Source organism: Vitis riparia, chromosome 19, assembly GCF_004353265.1.
Source record: "Vitis riparia cultivar Riparia Gloire de Montpellier isolate 1030 chromosome 19, EGFV_Vit.rip_1.0, whole genome shotgun sequence".
Taxonomy (NCBI): Eukaryota; Viridiplantae; Streptophyta; class Magnoliopsida; order Vitales; family Vitaceae; genus Vitis; species Vitis riparia.
In genome coordinates this window covers 5,760,359-5,778,050 of record NC_048449.1, presented here as the reverse complement: position 1 = coordinate 5,778,050, position 17,692 = coordinate 5,760,359, and the positions used below count along the sequence as shown (strand labels likewise).

Sequence of the window (17,692 nt, the reverse complement as noted above, 5' to 3'; positions counted from 1 at the left end):
ATTAGTATGAGAAATTAATTAGGATTCCTAATACTAAATAAAATATTTTTAGGATTTTCAAATTTATATATTTAGATAAATAATTAATAATCAATATTGTGTATGATATTATGTTAGGTGAGGAGGAAAATTTTCAAGATTAAAATACTTCAAGATTTTGAGTACTTCTTCAAGGTAAGGGAAAATTAATGAAGATTTTTATAAAAGAAAATAATTTTCTTTTTATATTGTATTTTGAAATGTGTAAAAATATTATTTTTATTTTTCGCATGAATCAAATATGTGTTTTGTATGGAAAATATATTTGAGAATTTTATTTGTTTATGAAAAGTGAAAATTTGAGGAAATATGATATTTTGTTTTATAAATTTGAATTAATGAAATAAAGTATTTGACTCTGGATTATATGGTCCTAATCAACAGGTTATAATTGTTAACATTTTCGACCCTAATCGACGGGTTATAATAGTTGATATTATATGATTCTAATCAACAGGTTATAATAGTTGACCTTATAGCCCTAGTTAACGAGTTATAATAGTTGAACTTATGATCTTAGTCAACAGGTTATAATAATTAACATTTGGTTTTATTTGCCTTAAATGGAACAAATTTAAAACTAGTTACTCAATTGTGAAGTCTCACCTAATTGGGCATTATTTATCATACGATAATCAGAGTAAAAATATTTTGAATATATTCAATTTCGTTTTGATGAGAAATTGTTTTGGAATTAATATGAGAATGTTTTGTTGAAAAGTTTGAATGTATTAGTATTTTGTACTCAAAAGTTTTTATGAAAATAAGTATATGTTATATCCTCTATTTGAAAGTATGATTGAAAATATTTGATCTATGAAACTGTATTAATGTTTCTTATTGGGTTTTGAGTTCATCCCCTTTATTAATAATCTTCCAGGTAACCTCAGTTCGGGCAAGGAGTAATCGTTAAGAGGGAAATTTGGCTTTATTATGATATTTGTTTAAACTCTTTTTATTTTGGACATTGTTTAGATGTTAAAACTTAATTATCGTTTGAATTATTTTTAGTTTGAAGTTATTTGGATAATAACACTTTAGTTGATGTATTAGTTTTTTTTAAGTTGATACTTGAAAATTTTAGAATTTTGTTTTACTATTTTTAATAGAAATTTGATAATTAGTAAATTTTCAATTATAATACTCAAGCCCTTGGACTTGAGATGTGAAATGACCATCCTGTAATGGGTTTTGGGACGTGAGAAAAGCAATTATGATTAACAAATTGTTTACTTAAGAGGATTACGTGGACAAGCACATGGGAAGAAAAGATGATCAGAAAAGCTCTAGAGGGGACCTGTCATGTTTCTCACGATACGTACATAAGTCCTTGCTTTAAGTCTTTTTTTGATGTGACAATTCACCCACAACTTGGCATAATCTTCGTAAAAAGGGAAGGAAATTTTGAAGCATAAATCAAATAAGTGATCTAATATAACTTATATAATTTCATTAAATCATTATGTAAATTAAATGATCTTAAAATTTATCCCAAATTTATTAACATTAAATCTAAATCTAATTTTATTCTTAAATTCTAATTCAAAAATTTTTTTTTCCCACTCATGCTCTTTGAATCTTCATCCTTTTTTTTTCTTCCTTTTCTCACTTTCCTTTCTATTTTTTTCTTTTATTTATTTATCTATTTATTCTTCCTTCTCTTTTCTTCTTTCTCCCCCACCTCACCTACCCACACTACCAGAGACCCACGCGCCCCTCCTTTCTCTTTCATTTTTTTCTCTTTTGATCTTTATTTATTTTTTTATTTTTTTATTTTCCTCTTCTTTCTCATTTCTTTGGGCTTTCCTCCCCTTTTCTTACCCGCCCCCCCATCTCTCATGGCCGACTGCCTCCATAATGCCCACAACCCCTCCACAGCACCACTCCAACATAAGATTTCAAAGATGGTAATTTCTTTTCCCTCTACTTTATTTACTAATTTGAATCCATTTTATGGTGAGGTTTATTTCATTAATTTAAATATTGTTTTCGGAAGTTTTGTACATTTTTTTATATTTAGTTCATTCCACTATTCTTATATAGATTTGTAGCTCATTCCACTACTCATATATTGATCGAATTTCATAGAAGAAAAAAAGATTGAGGAAAGTTATAATTGGGACATGAAACCTAAGTAAAAGGAGAACATTAACTAGGCTTGGATGTACATTTTCTTTCCTTATTTCTATTTAGTTTTATTCAAAAATTTTGTTTTAATAAAATAAACTCTTCAACAATCATGTTTTAATAAAATTAATGTTTGAGAAAGTATTCTTTTTAATAAAAATTCATAAAAATGTTTTTAGAGGAATCCAAGAAATCATTTCATAAAAAAATTTTAAAAATTGTTTTTAATAACAATTCTTTGTTTAATAAAAATTGTCTCAAAATTAGTTTTTAATTCTCCCGTCGCATTCACATTGAACCCAATGCTCCCATGTCCAGCAACTACTTCAGCGAAGATTTTTGAGTTTTGGGTCAAAATGACCCATTTTTGAAACTTAATGTTGAAAATGGGCACATTTTGAAACTATTGTTCAAAATGGCCTCCTTGATGCCACGTAGGCATCACATCATTCAAAATTTTTTTTTTTCGTCATTATAGTGAAAGCCGCAGTTGGGAAACGCGGCTTCATTTTTGCACTAAAGCCGCAGTTGGGAAATGCGGCTTCATTTTTGCACTAAAGCCGCAGTTGGCAAACGCGGCTTCTTTTTTGTACTAAAGCCGCATTTGCCAAATGCGGCTTCATTTTTTAACTAAAGCCGCGGTTGGCAACCGCGGCTTTAGTTCATTTTTATTTAAATTTAAAATTTAATTAAAAAATTATTAAATTACAATTTATGAATGAAATTTAAAAATATACTTAAATAATAAATTATTTATATTTAAATTTAAAATTCTAGTATTACTTCAACAAATATAAATTGATAAATAGAAGATATTATAAATGAATGTTTTATTTATTAATAAATTAATAATCTTAAAATAATAAATTTATATAACATATAAATAATATATAAAATTGTATAATTTATTAATTTAAAATATTTAATTTGTTAATTTTTAAGATATTAATTTATTTATATTATGATAAATTTATCTTTATCGAAATAATAGTATAGTAGTTAATAACTGAGATTTCAATTATAATTTTTTTTTTACTTTCCAATTTAATTAAAAACTATTAAATCACAATTTATGATTGAAATTTAAAAAATATACTTAATTAAAAATTATTTATTTATACTATTATTTTGATAAAGATAAATTTATCATAATATAAATAAATTAATATCTTAAAAATTAACAAATTAAATATCTTAAATTAATAAATTATACAATTTTATATATTATTTATATGTTATATAAATTTATTATTTTAAGATTATTAATTTATTAATAAATCAAATATTCATTTATAATATCTTCTATTTATCAATTTATATTTGTTGAAATAATACTAGATTTTTAAGTTTAAATATAAATAATTTTTTATTTAAGTATATTTTTAAAATTTCAATCATAAATTGTAATTTAATAGTTTTTAATTAAATTTAAAAGTAAAAAAAATATTATAATTGAAATCTCAGTTATTAACTACTATACTATTATTTCGATAAAGATAAATTTATCATAATATAAATAAATTAATATCTTAAAAATTAACAAATTAAATATCTTAAATTAATAAATTATACAATTTTATATATTATTTATATGTTATATAAATTTATTATTTTAAGATTATTAATTTATTAATAAATAAAACATTCATTTATAATATCTTCTATTTATTAATTTATGTTTGTTGAAGTAATACTATATTTTTAAGTTTAAATATAAATAATTTTTTATTTAAGTATATTTTTTAAATTTCAATCATAAATTGTGATTTAATAGTTTTTAATTAAATTGGAAAGTAAAAAAAAAATATTATAATTGAAATCTCAGTTATTAACTACTATACTATTATTTCGATAAAGATAAATTTATCATAATATAAATAAATTAATATCTTAAAAATTAACAAATTAAATATTTTAAATTAATAAATTATACAATTTTATATATTATTTATATGTTATATAAATTTATTATTTTAAGATTATTAATTTATTAATAAATAAAACATTCATTTATAATATCTTCTATTTATCAATTTATGTTTGTTGAAGTAATACTAGAATTTTAAATTTAAATATAAATAATTTATTATTTAAGTATATTTTTAAATTTCATTCATAAATTGTAATTTAATAATTTTTTAATTAAATTTTAAATTTAAATAAAAATGAACTAAAGCCGCGGTTGCCAACCGCGGCTTTAGTTAAAAAATGAAGCCGCGTTTGGCAAATGCGGCTTTAGTACAAAAATGAAGCCGCGTTTGCCAACTGCGGCTTTAGTGCAAAAATGAAGCCGCATTTCCCAACTGCGGCTTTAGTGCAAAAATGAAGCCGCATTTCCCAACTGCGGCTTTCACTATAATGACGAAAAAAAAAATATTTTTTAATGATGTGGTGCCTACATGGCATCAAAGAGGCCATTTTGAACAATAGTTTCAAAATGTGCTCATTTTCAACATTAAGTTTCAAAAATGGGCCATTTTGACCCAAAACTCAAGATTCTTTCTGGTCTTTCTGTTGAGCAGCTAATATGTCAAATCATGGTAAATATGCAGTATACATGCATATGTCACATGGGGGATGAACCTTTTAAACGACCGAAGATATAAAGTCGAAAATGACCATATCAAAGCAAATGAGTGGCTTAAAGAGAAATGAATTTTATGAATATTGTGGGTTCATCATTGAACATGGAACCACAGTTTTTTAAGGGCTCTTGTCATCGCTCTGCCTCATCCTCTTCCTATCAAAGTCAATGTGGATCAAGTCGCACCATTATTCAATAGGCCTCGTTAGTTGGGTCCAATTGTTTAAAAGATCATTTTATCATTCAAATTTGAAACTTTATTTAATTTCTTTTTCCCTTCTTTTGCTACTCCGCTAGAAAAAAGAAATAAAAATCATGTTTGACATCAGTATTTTAAAACAATTTTTATTATTTAAAATTAAAACAAAAAGGAAATTAGATATTTTTAAAAAATATTTTTTTAGTTTTTTTTATAAAATATTAAGTAATAATTTTAAAAAGCTGTTTTTTCAAAACTATTTTATAAAGCACTCCTCAAAGGAAGCCAAAAGGCCTCGAATTGAAAGGGTAAAAGAGAATCTTGTTAGGATTGAAATGGTAGAAAGGACAAAACCAAGCTCTTCCATGATCCACACAAAGTGCCACGTGACCAGGCATGTGGTATGTGTACCATCTTGATAGCTTTGAGAATCTTACATGGTGGACTATCATAGAGTGGATCAAACATGGTCGGGAACCATTCTACTCCTTCTATTAGTCTCATAGATTTGGAACAAAACCAACATAAAGTTTTAAGGACATATTTAAAAATAATTTTTGTATGTAATATTTTATTTTTAATTGTTTTATATATTTATATAATAGTTTTTATATGTAGTGTTTTGTTTTTAATTATTCTACATATTTATATAATTATTTCTTAAAACAATTCTTAGAAAATAATTAAAATATATTATTTAAAAATACTATATTTTATATTTTTAGGAACAGAAAATAGTTTTTAGTTATTAAATACGTTTTTTATGATTTTTTATTCTAAAAAATAGAAAAATATTCGAAAAAACAGTTCCAGTCCATAAATTTTATTTCTCTCTATCTTATATTTTTTTACATAGCCATGAGTCCCATTTCTTTTTAGGTTTATCCCACGGTTAAAATTTTGTTACACATATAAAGTAATGGAATTGTAACTTGGATGCACGTGGAAAGAGCATCTTACAATTTTCTAAAATAAATATTAGTAAAAGAAAAATATTAGTTAGACTTATCATTATTTTTATTGTATTACTAGACAATTGATAATTGAATGTTTATTAAATCTGAACATCATTTGTAGACCTCATTCCAAAATTTGGTCTAAGTACTCCACCTATGTTGACTGGACCTGCAAGTGGATATTCAACATGCAATAATGATGGACGACAAATAATTTTAAGCATGGTGGGCCATCTACCTTCTCTTTTTCCTTTCCCTACTGCTGCCTTGTGATTTACATTATTTTTGCTTTACAGCAACTGATAACATGGAAAATCATTGTAAGCACCATAGTCCATCTTCACCTCTCTTTTCTTTTGTTTTCTTTCCTTCAATTTTTTTTTTTTTTTTTTCTTTCTCCCAATGCTTATCCCTGTAGCCTTTTGGCTGACGTTATTCGTGTTTAATTTAGCTTTGAATTACATTCCTGAGAGACTGGGATTGAGTTCAAGACTTTCAGCCTCTCTGTAAATTCTGAACTGCAAATTCCCATCTTCATCAGAATTGTTGTAAGCATCTGTATTCTTTTTTTCTTTTCTTTTCTTTTTTTTAAACCAAAATTTTGCAATGGAAGTTGTGGCTTCAATAGTGGGTGCACTTATAGCAGAAGCTGCTCGACATCTTTGTAGCCGTGTTTATTCTACAACCAGGGGTTGCCTTGCCAGGATAGTGGCTGTGAGTTGTGCAAAACGAGCAGTGGAGCATATACCAGGGCCGTCGATCGAAGATCAAACCACAGCCTCAAGAACCTTAAAAAAAGTCATGGATCTTCTGAATGATGATGGAGTTAGGAGGATTGGTATCTGGGGTATGGGAGGCGTGGGCAAGACTACTTTGGTAAGGAACTTGAACAACAAGCTCAGGAATGATCCAAACAACACTTTTGGCTTGGTCATATGGAGTACAGTGTCCAAGGAGGTGGATTTGAAAAGGATCCAAACAGATATTGCAAAGAGATTGGGGATGGAAGTGAAAAAAGATGAAAGCATCCAGACTCTAGCTATTCAATTGCTCCAGAAACTGAGAAAGCAAGACAGTTTTCTCCTCATTCTGGATGATGTTTGGAAGGGAATCGATTTGGATGCTTTAGGCGTCCCACAGCCTGAAGATACAAAGGGTGGTAAGATCATATTGACTTGTCGACCTTTGAATGTTTGTCGAGAGATGAAGACTGATCAAGATGTTAAAGTGGATGTCTTGACTGATGATGAAGCTTGGAAATTGTTTTGTCAAAATGCAGGCATGGTAGCTGAATTAGAACATATTAAACCACTAGCAGAGGCAATTGTTCAAGAATGTGCTGGATTGCCGTTGGCGATAAACATCATGGCGACATCCATGAGGGGAAAACAAATGGTTGAGCTCTGGAAGGATGCCTTGAATGAGCTGCAAAAGTCTGTGCCGAGTAATATTGAAGGGGTTGAGGATAAGGTTTATCGGACCTTGAAATGGAGTTATGACTCACTACAAGGTATGAACATCAAATATTGTTTCCTGTATTGTTCTTTATTTCCTGAGGATTTCTCAATTGAAATAAGTCAGCTTGTGCAATATTGGATAGTGGAAGGCTTGATAGACGAGGATCAAAGCTATGAAGTTATGTACAATAGAGGATTTGCCTTGGTTCAGAATTTGAAGGACTGCTGTTTGTTGGAACATGGTAGCCGGAAGGACACCACTGTGAAAATGCATGATGTTGTTCGGGATGTTGCTATATGGATTGCATCCTCCCTGGAGGATGAATGTAAATCCCTTGTTCAATCAGGAATTGGGCTGAGCAAAATATCAGAGTACAAATTTACAAGGTCTCTCAAGAGAATTTCTTTCATGAATAACCAAATATCATGGCTGCCTGACTGTGGGATAAACTGCCCAGAGGCATCAGCTTTACTTCTGCAAGGTAATAGTCCCCTTGAAAAAGTTCCAGAAGGATTCCTACGAGGCTTTCCAGCACTCAAAGTCTTGAATCTATCTGGAACCCGCATCCAGAGGTTGCCACTTTCCCTTGTCCATCTTGGTGAACTTCGTGCTCTCCTTTTAAGGAATTGCAGTTTCCTTGAAGAATTACCCCCTGTAGGAGGGCTTAGTAGACTTCAAGTGATTGACTGTGCCTCTACTAACATCAAGGAATTACCTGAAGGGATGGAGCAATTGAGCTACTTAAGGGAGTTGCATCTATCAAGAACCAAGCAGTTGACAACCATTCAAGCTGGAGTCTTCTCTGGGTTGTCTAGTTTAGAGGTTCTAGACATGAGAGGAGGTAACTACAAGTGGGGTATGAAAGGAAAGGAAAAACATGGACAAGCAGAATTTGAGGAGCTAGCAAATCTCAGGCAGTTAACGGGTTTGTACATTAATGTTCAGAGCACCAAATGTCCTTTGGAGAGTATTGCCTGGATAAAAAGACTGAAAAGCTTCAAAATCTGTGTGGGTTTAAGTATCTGTGATGTATATGAACATGGGCATTTTGATGAAAGAATGATGTCTTTTGGTCATCTCGATCTATCGAGGGAATTTCTTGGGTGGTGGTTAACTAATGCAAGTTCTCTGTTCTTGGATTCCTGCAGGGGCCTAAATCTGATGCTTGAAACCTTAGCCATCAGCAAGGTTGATTGCTTTGCTAGTTTAAAGAAACTTACTATTATGCATTCTGCTACCAGCTTTCGGCCAGCAGGAGGATGTGGTTCCCAATATGACCTACTTCCAAATCTAGAAGAACTTTACCTTCATGATCTCACTTTTCTGGAGAGTATTTCAGAATTAGTTGGTCATCTTGGACTTAGATTCTCAAGGCTGAGAGTGATGGAGGTGACCTTGTGTCCCAGCTTAAAGTATCTGTTAGCTTATGGTGGTTTCATTCTGAGCTTAGACAACCTGGATGAAGTCAGCTTAAGCCATTGTGAGGACCTGGGTGATCTCTTCCTATACAGTTCAGGGGACACCTCAATTTCAGATCCTGTTGTTCCAAACTTACGGGTGATAGACTTGCATGGCCTTCCCAATCTGAGGACCTTTTGCAGACAAGAAGAGTCATGGCCCCATCTGGAGCATCTTCAAGTGTCTCGGTGTGGTCTTCTCAAGAAGCTACCTCTCAATAGGCAAAGTGCAACCACAATAAAGGAAATAAGAGGAGAACAAGAGTGGTGGAACCAATTGGAGTGGGATGATGACAGCACCCGGTTGAGCCTCCAGCCCTTTTTCCAAGCTCACTTGATCTGAAAAACTTCAGGCCAAGTTGAAGCTTGGCAGACCTGTACTCCAGACCAGCTGCCCCTTAGCCAGATATGGTATGTGAATTCTATGCATTTCATCTTCACCTTATCTTAGTGGTATTCACAGATACAATGGTTAATTTAAGTAAAGCTGAAGCTAGATTTGATGTTCAAAGTTGAGTTATTGCTTTACCCCGGAATACACGACGTGGATACTTGGTACAACTTGATACTTAATATTTAATAGCTTAAGATGAGTTTAAGTTAAATTTATCAGCACCTCTGCGCCATACACCATGCTTTTATACTTACTTAATCTCATTGTTTCATTTTTTCTACCTTAAAAAAAAAAAAAAGAAAAAAAAAACATGAATAATTATATATTTATATAAAGGGGCTAAATTTGGCAGGAAAGAGATGGAGCTTTGAATCAATATATTTGATCATGATCATGGCAGGACTTAGTTCTCTTCTGTGCTCTTCTTTGGTAGCTTACCTCTTCCAATTCATGTAAGTCACAATTCCTTTCTATCCCGTAGTTTACCTTTTTGATAGTCCAGATCACTAAAACATCATGCATCTATGGCTTCCAACACTACAAGTGGGGGAGAAATTTCAATGGTCCAATATTTCCACAAAATTGGCAATTTTTCATTGATAAAGCAACATTTTTTAATATTTTGGTTGAGTGCCACTAAACCAACTTTATTTTTGTTATTAATATTCACGTATTTGTGATGCAGCGTTCAAAGATATCAACTTTGCTTCCACAAGATATCCCCTCATGCATCGATTGTGTTTAACCTTAGAGAGCCTGGAAGACCTCAAGGTCTCGTCCTGTCCCAAGGTAGAGTTAACCTCTTCAAATGCAGCCAAGCATCGAACTCAGTTGCCAATCCGACTGTTCCAGGCCTACAGAGAATAAAGTTGACAAACCTTCCCAAATTAAAGAGTTTAAGCAGACAACGGGAGACATGGCCGCATCTAGCTTATGTTGTAGTGATAGGATGTGGTAGCCACAAGACATTACCTCTCAGTAAGAGAAGTGCAGATGCCACGAAAGAAATAGTAGGCGAATTGGAGCGGTGCAACCAATTGGAGTGGGATAGTATTGATATCCAGTCCAAACTCCAGCCCTTTTCTAAAGAACAGAGGCCACGCTGATGACACATTGCAAATTTTTTATTGGACAATGGACTACTTTAAATTCTCCTGCTGATTATTAATTCATGTTGGATAGATTTTTTTTTCATTTAGAGTTCTTCTGTCTTGAAGCTGATAGTGGTGGTGCCGGCTCTTTTTTTATTTTCTTTTATGAAATAAAGGTGCAATGGGCTGGCTTTGACAAGTTAGAATATGAAGGAAACATCAATCGGCAAGTTTTCTTGCTTGGGTATGAAAATTGTACTCTTGAATTTTATTTTTTTTTCTTGGTAATTTCTTAAAACCAAACATAATCTCAATTTTGTCATATGTTTATAACTTCTAAGGATTGTGTTAAAGAGAAGTGTATACCTCAGCTTCTTGTTCGAGTTTCCAAGTTTCTATAGCTCAAACTATGTAGAGGTAATGAAAACTAATTATAGATCTCTATAAGTCAGGATGCGATCAACTCCTTATAAACATGGTTAAAGTATTTTGCTAAGGATATAGTGGAAGTAAGAAGGAGAAATGTACAGCACTTAATGCTGCAGAATAAACTATATACGTTAAAGAAATGAAATAGAAGAGTGATGTACTAGGTGACAGGAGAGCTCACATGATCAATGCCAGGGTTTATTCCCCATAAGAAGAAGCTGTGTTTGAACCACCTTCTCCAAGTTGTCTTCAGAACTAGTAGTAGCTTGGACCTTTGAAAAGAGGCTGGAGAGTGGAGCTAGTAACATCATCACCCCACTCCAATTGCTTCCACCACTCCATGTCTCCTCTTATCTCTTTCAAGGTATTTGCACTTTGCTCATTCAGAGGTAGCTTCTTCAGACTTTTACACTCTTCCACATAAATATGCTCTAGATGTTGCCATGTTTCTTCTTGTCTGCTTAAAGTCTTCAATTTGGGAAGCCTTTTTAAGTGTATTTCCCGCAAGTTTGGAGCAACAGGATTTGACATTGAGGTCTGCCCTGAACTGTGTATGAACATATCATTCAAATCTTCACACATTTGTAAATCAATTATTTCCAGCTTTTCCAAGGGTTGAGTAAAATCATCACAAGAGAGAAGATACTTTAGTTTCTGACAAACGAGCACCTTCATTACTTTTAGCCTTGAGAATTTGAGTCCAAGAGTCCCGACTAATTCTGAAATGCTCTCTAGGCAATAGAGAGAACTGAGGTAAAGTTCCTCCAGATTTGGAAGTAGGTCATTTGGGGCACAGCATCCTCCTGGTGGCCTAAACCTGACGTTGGAAGATGAAATAGAAAGTGACTTGAGATAAACAAAGACCCCAACACTATCAAACAGATTATTTAACCCCTTGCATGATTCCAGTACAAGAATTGTCGCATATGTTAACAACCATCCACTCAATTTGCCTGACAGATCCAGTCTGGAAAGTAGAACCTCTCTTTCCTCAAAATTTCCATCTTTCTTAAAACTATTCATGAACGGAACTCCAGATACTTCCTTCATGAAAAACAATAGGTCTGTCCAAACATAGCATGGAACATAGCATGGAACTCCAGATACACTAATTCTAAAGCTTTTCAATCGTTTCATCCAAGGAGCATATTCCGAAAAGGGATATGTGGAGCCAGTCAAGTCTACCATTAAACCAATTAATCGCTCCAGGCATCCTAGCTCCTCAAGTGTTGCTTTTCCCTCGTTTGTCTCTGTCTTCAGACACCATCTATAGCTACTGTCTCTCATGTCTAGAATCTCTAAACTAGACAACCTTGATACCAATCCAGCTCGGAAGGTTTTCAACCCATCAGTGCATGACAAGTTTAACTCCCGTAAGTTGCTCAGCTGCTCTAGCCCTGCTGGCAATTCCTTGATATTAGTGTAGCTGCAATCAAGCACTTGTAGTTTACTAAGCCGCCCCACAGGGGGTAGTTCATTGAGCCTAACACATTTGCTTAATAAAAGGGCACGAAGTTCACCAAGGTGGATGAGGGAGAGAGGCAATCGCTGGATGCGGGTTTCACTTAGATTCAAGACCCTGAGTGATTGAAATCCAAGCAGGAATTCCTCGGGAACTATCTCAAGGGGGCGATTATTCTGTACAAGTAAAGTGGAGGCCCCTGGGCAAGCTATCTGACGATCAGGCAGCGCTGTTAATTCATTATCCATGAAAGAAATTCTCTTGAGAGACTCTGTCAACTTGGACTCTGGGATTTTGCTCAATCCAATTCCCGATTGAACCAGAGATTTACATTTATCATCCGAGGAGGCAATCCAAATAGCTACATCACGAACTACATCATGAATCTTCACAGTGCGGCTTCTGCCACCATCACCATTTTCCAGCAAGCAACAATCCTGGAGATTTTCAACTAAAGCAACTCCACTTTTGTAGATATCCTCATAGCTTTGTTGTTCATCTACATCTAAAAGCCCTTCCCCCAGCCAGCATTGTACAAGTTCGCCTATATCAATTGAGAAATCCTCAGGATATAAAGAGCAATACAAAAAGCAAGATTGGATGTTACCTCGCAAGGAATCATAACTCCACTTTAAAGGCTTGTAAACCCTATCCTCTACCCCGTAGATGTTATGCGGCACTGAACTTTGCAGCTCCTTCAATGCATACTCCCACAGGTGTTTACTAGTCTTCTTTCGCATGGATGTTCCCATCACATTTATTGCTAAGGGCAATCCTCCACACTCCTTAGTTATTGCCCTCGCAACTGTTTCAACGCCTGCTAAAATGGCTGCCTCCCCTGCATTTTTACAGAACAATTTCCAAGCTTCATCATCGTTTAGGACATGAATGGCAATCTCTTTGTCAGTCTTCATCCCCCGGCAAACGTCTAAAAATCTTGTAGTCAATATGATTTTACAAGCCGCGTGGTCTTCAGGTCGGGGAATACCCAAAGCATCCAAATCAATTTCCTTCCAAACATCATCCAGAAGGAGGAGAAACTTTTCTTCCCTCTTCAGTCTTTCACACAATCTGGCAGCCAGACTCTCAGTGCTGTCTTCGGTATTCACCTTCATATTCAATCTCCGAGCAATCTGTGTCTGGATGCTTTTGAGGTCCCAATCCCTGGAGAGGGTGATCCATATGACAAAGCTAAAAGGTGGAGTAGTTGAAGAAGCATCCTTAAGCATGTTGTTCAAATTCTTAACCAGAGTAGTTTTGCCTATTCCTCCCTTACCCCATACCCCAATCGTTCTAACTGCATCATCATTCAGCAGATTCATAATTGTGGCTAAATTTTTGGATGCTGCTGGCTGATGATCAATTGATTCCACAGGCATAAGCTCCACTGCCCTTGCTTGACGATTGGCAGCCAGCAAATTGGCAAGGCAATTTCCACGTACCTCAAGTCTTCGTACCTCCTTCAGTGCCTTTACCACTTCCCTGCTTTGCAGAAAGAGATTTTTGAAGCCACCACAACACCTCTCTTTGTTGGCTTCTATCTTTGCTTGCATCGGTCTCACTTTACAGCCAGTTTCTTCAACATTTCTCGACCAGTCATTTACTCCTGGAACCGATTCATCGTGGTCCCTGTCCATTGTGGATTTCAGATCGTTTAGACGTTGCAGCTCCTGTTGCAGATGACTATAATTAGACTTGAACGTGAAGGGATTCCCAACTTTGGAGCAGATCAAGCCACAAAGATGTTCAGAAAACGATGATACTGCAGAACTCAGGCATGCAATCACACATTCCATTTGCGGGATTGTGGTAAAAGAGAAGCAAAAAATTAAAATTTTCAAGGCAAGGTTTTGCAGAATGAATGCGACTTTTCAATTCCCAGATCTTTTTAAGGGTCCTTTCTTACAGCATGTTCTGTGTTTGGATTTGGGCACCCAGGAGAGCAGACCCAATTACTCATTGTTAGTTTCCTTGTGGTCTCGACGCGTGGTTCCCCAACCTGTCAGTAGTCTTTTCTTCTATTCATTGTCTGTTATCTTCATGGGTCCACAGCTTCCTTAGCTCATCAGGAACCCCCTCAATTGGATAACATGATCAGCTCGAAAAAGTTGACTAAGATGGGACGAAATAATAACATGCTAATGTATCAGGGCCTTTTTCAAATAAGAATAATTGGGATCCGAAACCCTAAAAAGTCAACTGTGTACTGAGAGTCATGAATTCAAGACAAGGGAAAAAAAAAAATCAATCACTCGCATGGACAGAATGACAATGGCAACGTGAGATATATTTGTACTTTTTCTTTACAATAATAAATTTATCATTCTTGAAAAATGAGTTAACAGGCAACTTTATAGGTTGAACTATTATTTGCTTGATAGGGTAAGATGATAATCTTTCAGTGCTCAATGAATGTGAAATTGCTTTTTAATGAAATATTTTAATTAGAATGAATAATAACAAATAAAAAGATTTATCATATTCGGAACTTCAATAATTAAACACTCCAGGGTTATTTTAGTGCATCATATTGGAGGAGTTGTCACCCGTTGTCAAAGTATGTCCAAAGACCCATCTGAAATTCCTTTAAGCAGAGTCCCTTTTTCTGTGAGGGGTTATAAGTCAGTCTTTCAGTGCTTTTCCAAGAGTGTAAGTAACTCTAAAAGTTCTTTATAGGTTCATGAACACGACCCGACAATCATAGACCCTTCCTCTAGTTAGTGACTTGGCTCCCTTCCTTCAAGTCACTGCTAATAGGATAACATTTATTAGTCCCTTCTCTTCCTTCTCCTTTTACTTTTTTTATGTCCTTTGGTTTAAGGTTCATAAGGGGAGTCGCTAATATAAGACAACTCTGCATTTGTTCGAGCCAATCATAGCCAAGCTCTAAGACTATTCAAGCTAGCATGGTAATGCTATTAAGAAGGATACCTAGCCAATCTTGAACCAAAGCAGGGAAGTGAAGCCCTCGATTAGCAAATAGCTCCCCATTCCATCCAATAAACTCTTTGCTAGAGTTCAAAGGCCACTTTCTTCACAAGATGTAGAAAGTTTGATTGAACTGCGTATAAAAAGAGACTTTTTTTTTTTTTTGGTACACAGGGGACATAGACCCTTCCTCGGAGACTTGCCCCCATTGATTAGCCCGACCCAATTCCAATTCAAGTTCTTATTCACTGGAAATACTTCCTTTGTTGGAGCTGGTAATAGAAATGCTAAAGTTTTAGCCTGTGTTTTTTTGTCTTCTTTGCCTTGCCCACTCCACCTTATTTGTCAGAGGGAGGATATGATTGTCGAAGTTGAAGTCCTTATTAATAGTCAATTTGCAGAAGAATATTATATTTTTCCTAAAGTTAATGTAATTAGTTGGAGTCTCAAGAAACAATTTGCAGTTTTAAGATTGATGAGAAGTATGTAACATCAAGATTGAGCATTAATGCCAAATATTGATATCTTGACCTCAAAGTTATTGAAATTTTATGATTTTCCCCTTGTTTTAGGAATTGCATATTTCCTATTCACGACTCTTATCATTCGATGTGATTAGTGTGAGTTTCATATTTCTTGCCTCTAGTATCGTGTTTTATGCATGCAACAAATGCTTGGAATAGATTATCATTGCATAGATAGAAAGTTGTTCATAAGGAAATGGATATTTTATATATGATGTGTATTAATTAAGTTACGAATATTTTTTGTTAACGGTTACATTCTACAATCTCTCACTCCAACTCCTCAATGTGCTCCCATGACTCTGGTTCTCTGCCTCTGCATAAAGTCTTCAACTTGGGAAGCTTGTACAAGTATATTTTCCTCAAGTTTTGAGCAACAGAATATGACGTGGGACTCTGCCCTGGACTGTATATGAATAGATCATGCAAACGTTCACAGTAGTGTTACCTGATTTCTTCCAGGCTTCCCAAGGTTCGAGTAAAATCAGTACTGCAATTGAGAAGATATTTTAATTTGGGACAACCCAATACATGCAATACTCTTAGGCTTGAGAATCTGAGACCAAGATGCACAGCTATTTCTGAAATGCTCTCCAGAGCTGTTAGCTTAATGAGTTTAAGGTGCTCTAAGTTTGGTAGTAGGTCATATTGGGAGCCACTTCCTCTCACTGGTGGAAAGGTATAGTCACAATTCGCGATAGAAAGCGACTTCAAACTAGAAAAGCAATCAACACTTCTTATGACCAAGGTTTCAATGGTCTGATTCAGTCCCCTGATATTAAAGAGGGTAAGAGAACTTGAATTGGTTAACAAGCACCCAATGCATTCACCAGAGGGATCAACATTACCCAGTCTCACCTGCCTGAATTAATTGCTTCAGGGATTCTAATTCATCAAATGTTGCTTGACCCTCTTCTACCTTTCCCTGCACTCCCCATTTATAGTTACTGTAAGTCATTTCCAGAACCTCTAAACCAGATAACCCGGACACTACTTGTGCCTGAAAGGTTTGCAACTGTTTGGTGTGTGACAGGTTTAATACCCTTAAATGGCTCAGTTGCTCCATCCCTTCTGGCAATTCCTTGAGACGAGTGTAACTGCAATCAAGCACTTTCAGTCTTCTAAGCCCTCCCAGTGGGGGTAATTCTTCAAGATACTTGCAAGTTGCAACCCATCAAAATGAGCTCAAAGTTCATCGAGTTGAAGAAAGGAATGAGGCAGTCTTGGGATGTGGGTGTCACTTAGATTCATAACCCTGAGTGCTTTAAGCCCTTGAAAGAATCTTTCTGGAACTATATCAATGTCTGGATTACCTTGTAGTAGTAAAGTCGACACGTCTGAACACTGTATTTCTCTATCAGGTAATGCTGTTAATTTGTTGTACATGAAAGACATTCTCCGGAGAGACTGTGACTACTCAAAATTTGAAATCTCGGTCAAACTGATTCCTGATCGAGCAAGGGATTTACATCCATCCTCCAGGGAAGATGCAGTCCAAATAGCAACATCGCGAACTAAATCATGCATTTTCAGTGGTTTCCTTTGGTTTACCCCTGTCCAACAAACAACAGTCCTTCAAATTTTCAACTAAAGCACATCCTCTTTCATAGATATCTGTGTAGCCTATCAATGAAGCCTTCCGCCAGCCAATATTGTACAAGTTCTCTCGCATCAATGGAGAAGTCCTCCACAAATAAAGAGCAATACAGAAAGCAAGACTTGAGATTCTTACCTGGTAATGAATCGTAACTCTACTTTAAGGACTTGTAAACCTTATCCTAACTCCTTTGATATTGTGCGACACTGATTTCTGCAGCTCATTTAAGGCATCCTCCCAGAGCGCTGTCATAGTCTTTTCCCTCATAGATGTTCCCATGACAGCTATTGCAAATGGCAATCCACCGCATTCTCTAGAAACCGCCTCTGCATATGGTTTAATATGCTCTAAGGTGGCTACCTTGCCTGCATGGTCAGAAAACAATTCCCAAGCTTCACCCTCATTTAGGACATCCATTTTAACTGCTTCATCAGTCTTCATCTGCAG

The 17,692-nt window shown here is 34.7% G+C and overlaps 2 protein-coding genes across 5 annotated transcripts; one reads left to right on the top strand and one right to left on the bottom strand.

Moving 5' to 3' along the window:
- Nucleotides 1–6,267: 6,267 nt before the first annotated feature.
- LOC117909293 (disease resistance protein At4g27190-like) lies at nt 6,268–10,688 on the top strand. 4 transcript variants are annotated; one of them, XM_034823260.1, is made up of 4 exons: nt 6,268–7,064; nt 7,185–9,231; nt 9,567–9,666; nt 9,900–10,688. In XM_034823260.1, exons 1-2 carry the CDS (start codon nt 6,512–6,514, stop codon nt 9,161–9,163), a joined length of 2,532 nt encoding a protein of 843 aa, XP_034679151.1. In that variant the 5' UTR covers nt 6,268–6,511; the 3' UTR covers nt 9,164–9,231; nt 9,567–9,666; nt 9,900–10,688. The 4 variants fall into 4 exon arrangements, with proteins under 4 accessions (XP_034679151.1, XP_034679150.1, XP_034679148.1 ...); XM_034823259.1 differs by having other exon boundaries at nt 6,268–7,415; nt 7,506–9,231; XM_034823257.1 differs by having other exon boundaries at nt 6,268–9,231.
- A 301-nt stretch (nt 10,689–10,989) lies between these two features.
- On the bottom strand, nt 10,990–13,992 carry LOC117908093 (disease resistance protein At4g27190-like). Its single transcript, XM_034821769.1, has one exon. It carries the CDS (start codon nt 13,990–13,992, stop codon nt 10,990–10,992), a length of 3,003 nt encoding a protein of 1,000 aa, XP_034677660.1.
- Nucleotides 13,993–17,692: the final 3,700 nt, after the last annotated feature.

Bases quoted from the DNA above. Each gene is read 5' to 3' on its own strand.
- LOC117909293 (XM_034823258.1), top strand. From the start codon at position 6,512: ATGGAAGTTGTGGCTTCAATAGTGGGTGCACTTATAGCAGAAGCTGCT.
- LOC117908093 (XM_034821769.1), bottom strand. From the start codon at position 13,992: ATGGAATGTGTGATTGCATGCCTGAGTTCTGCAGTATCATCGTTTTCT.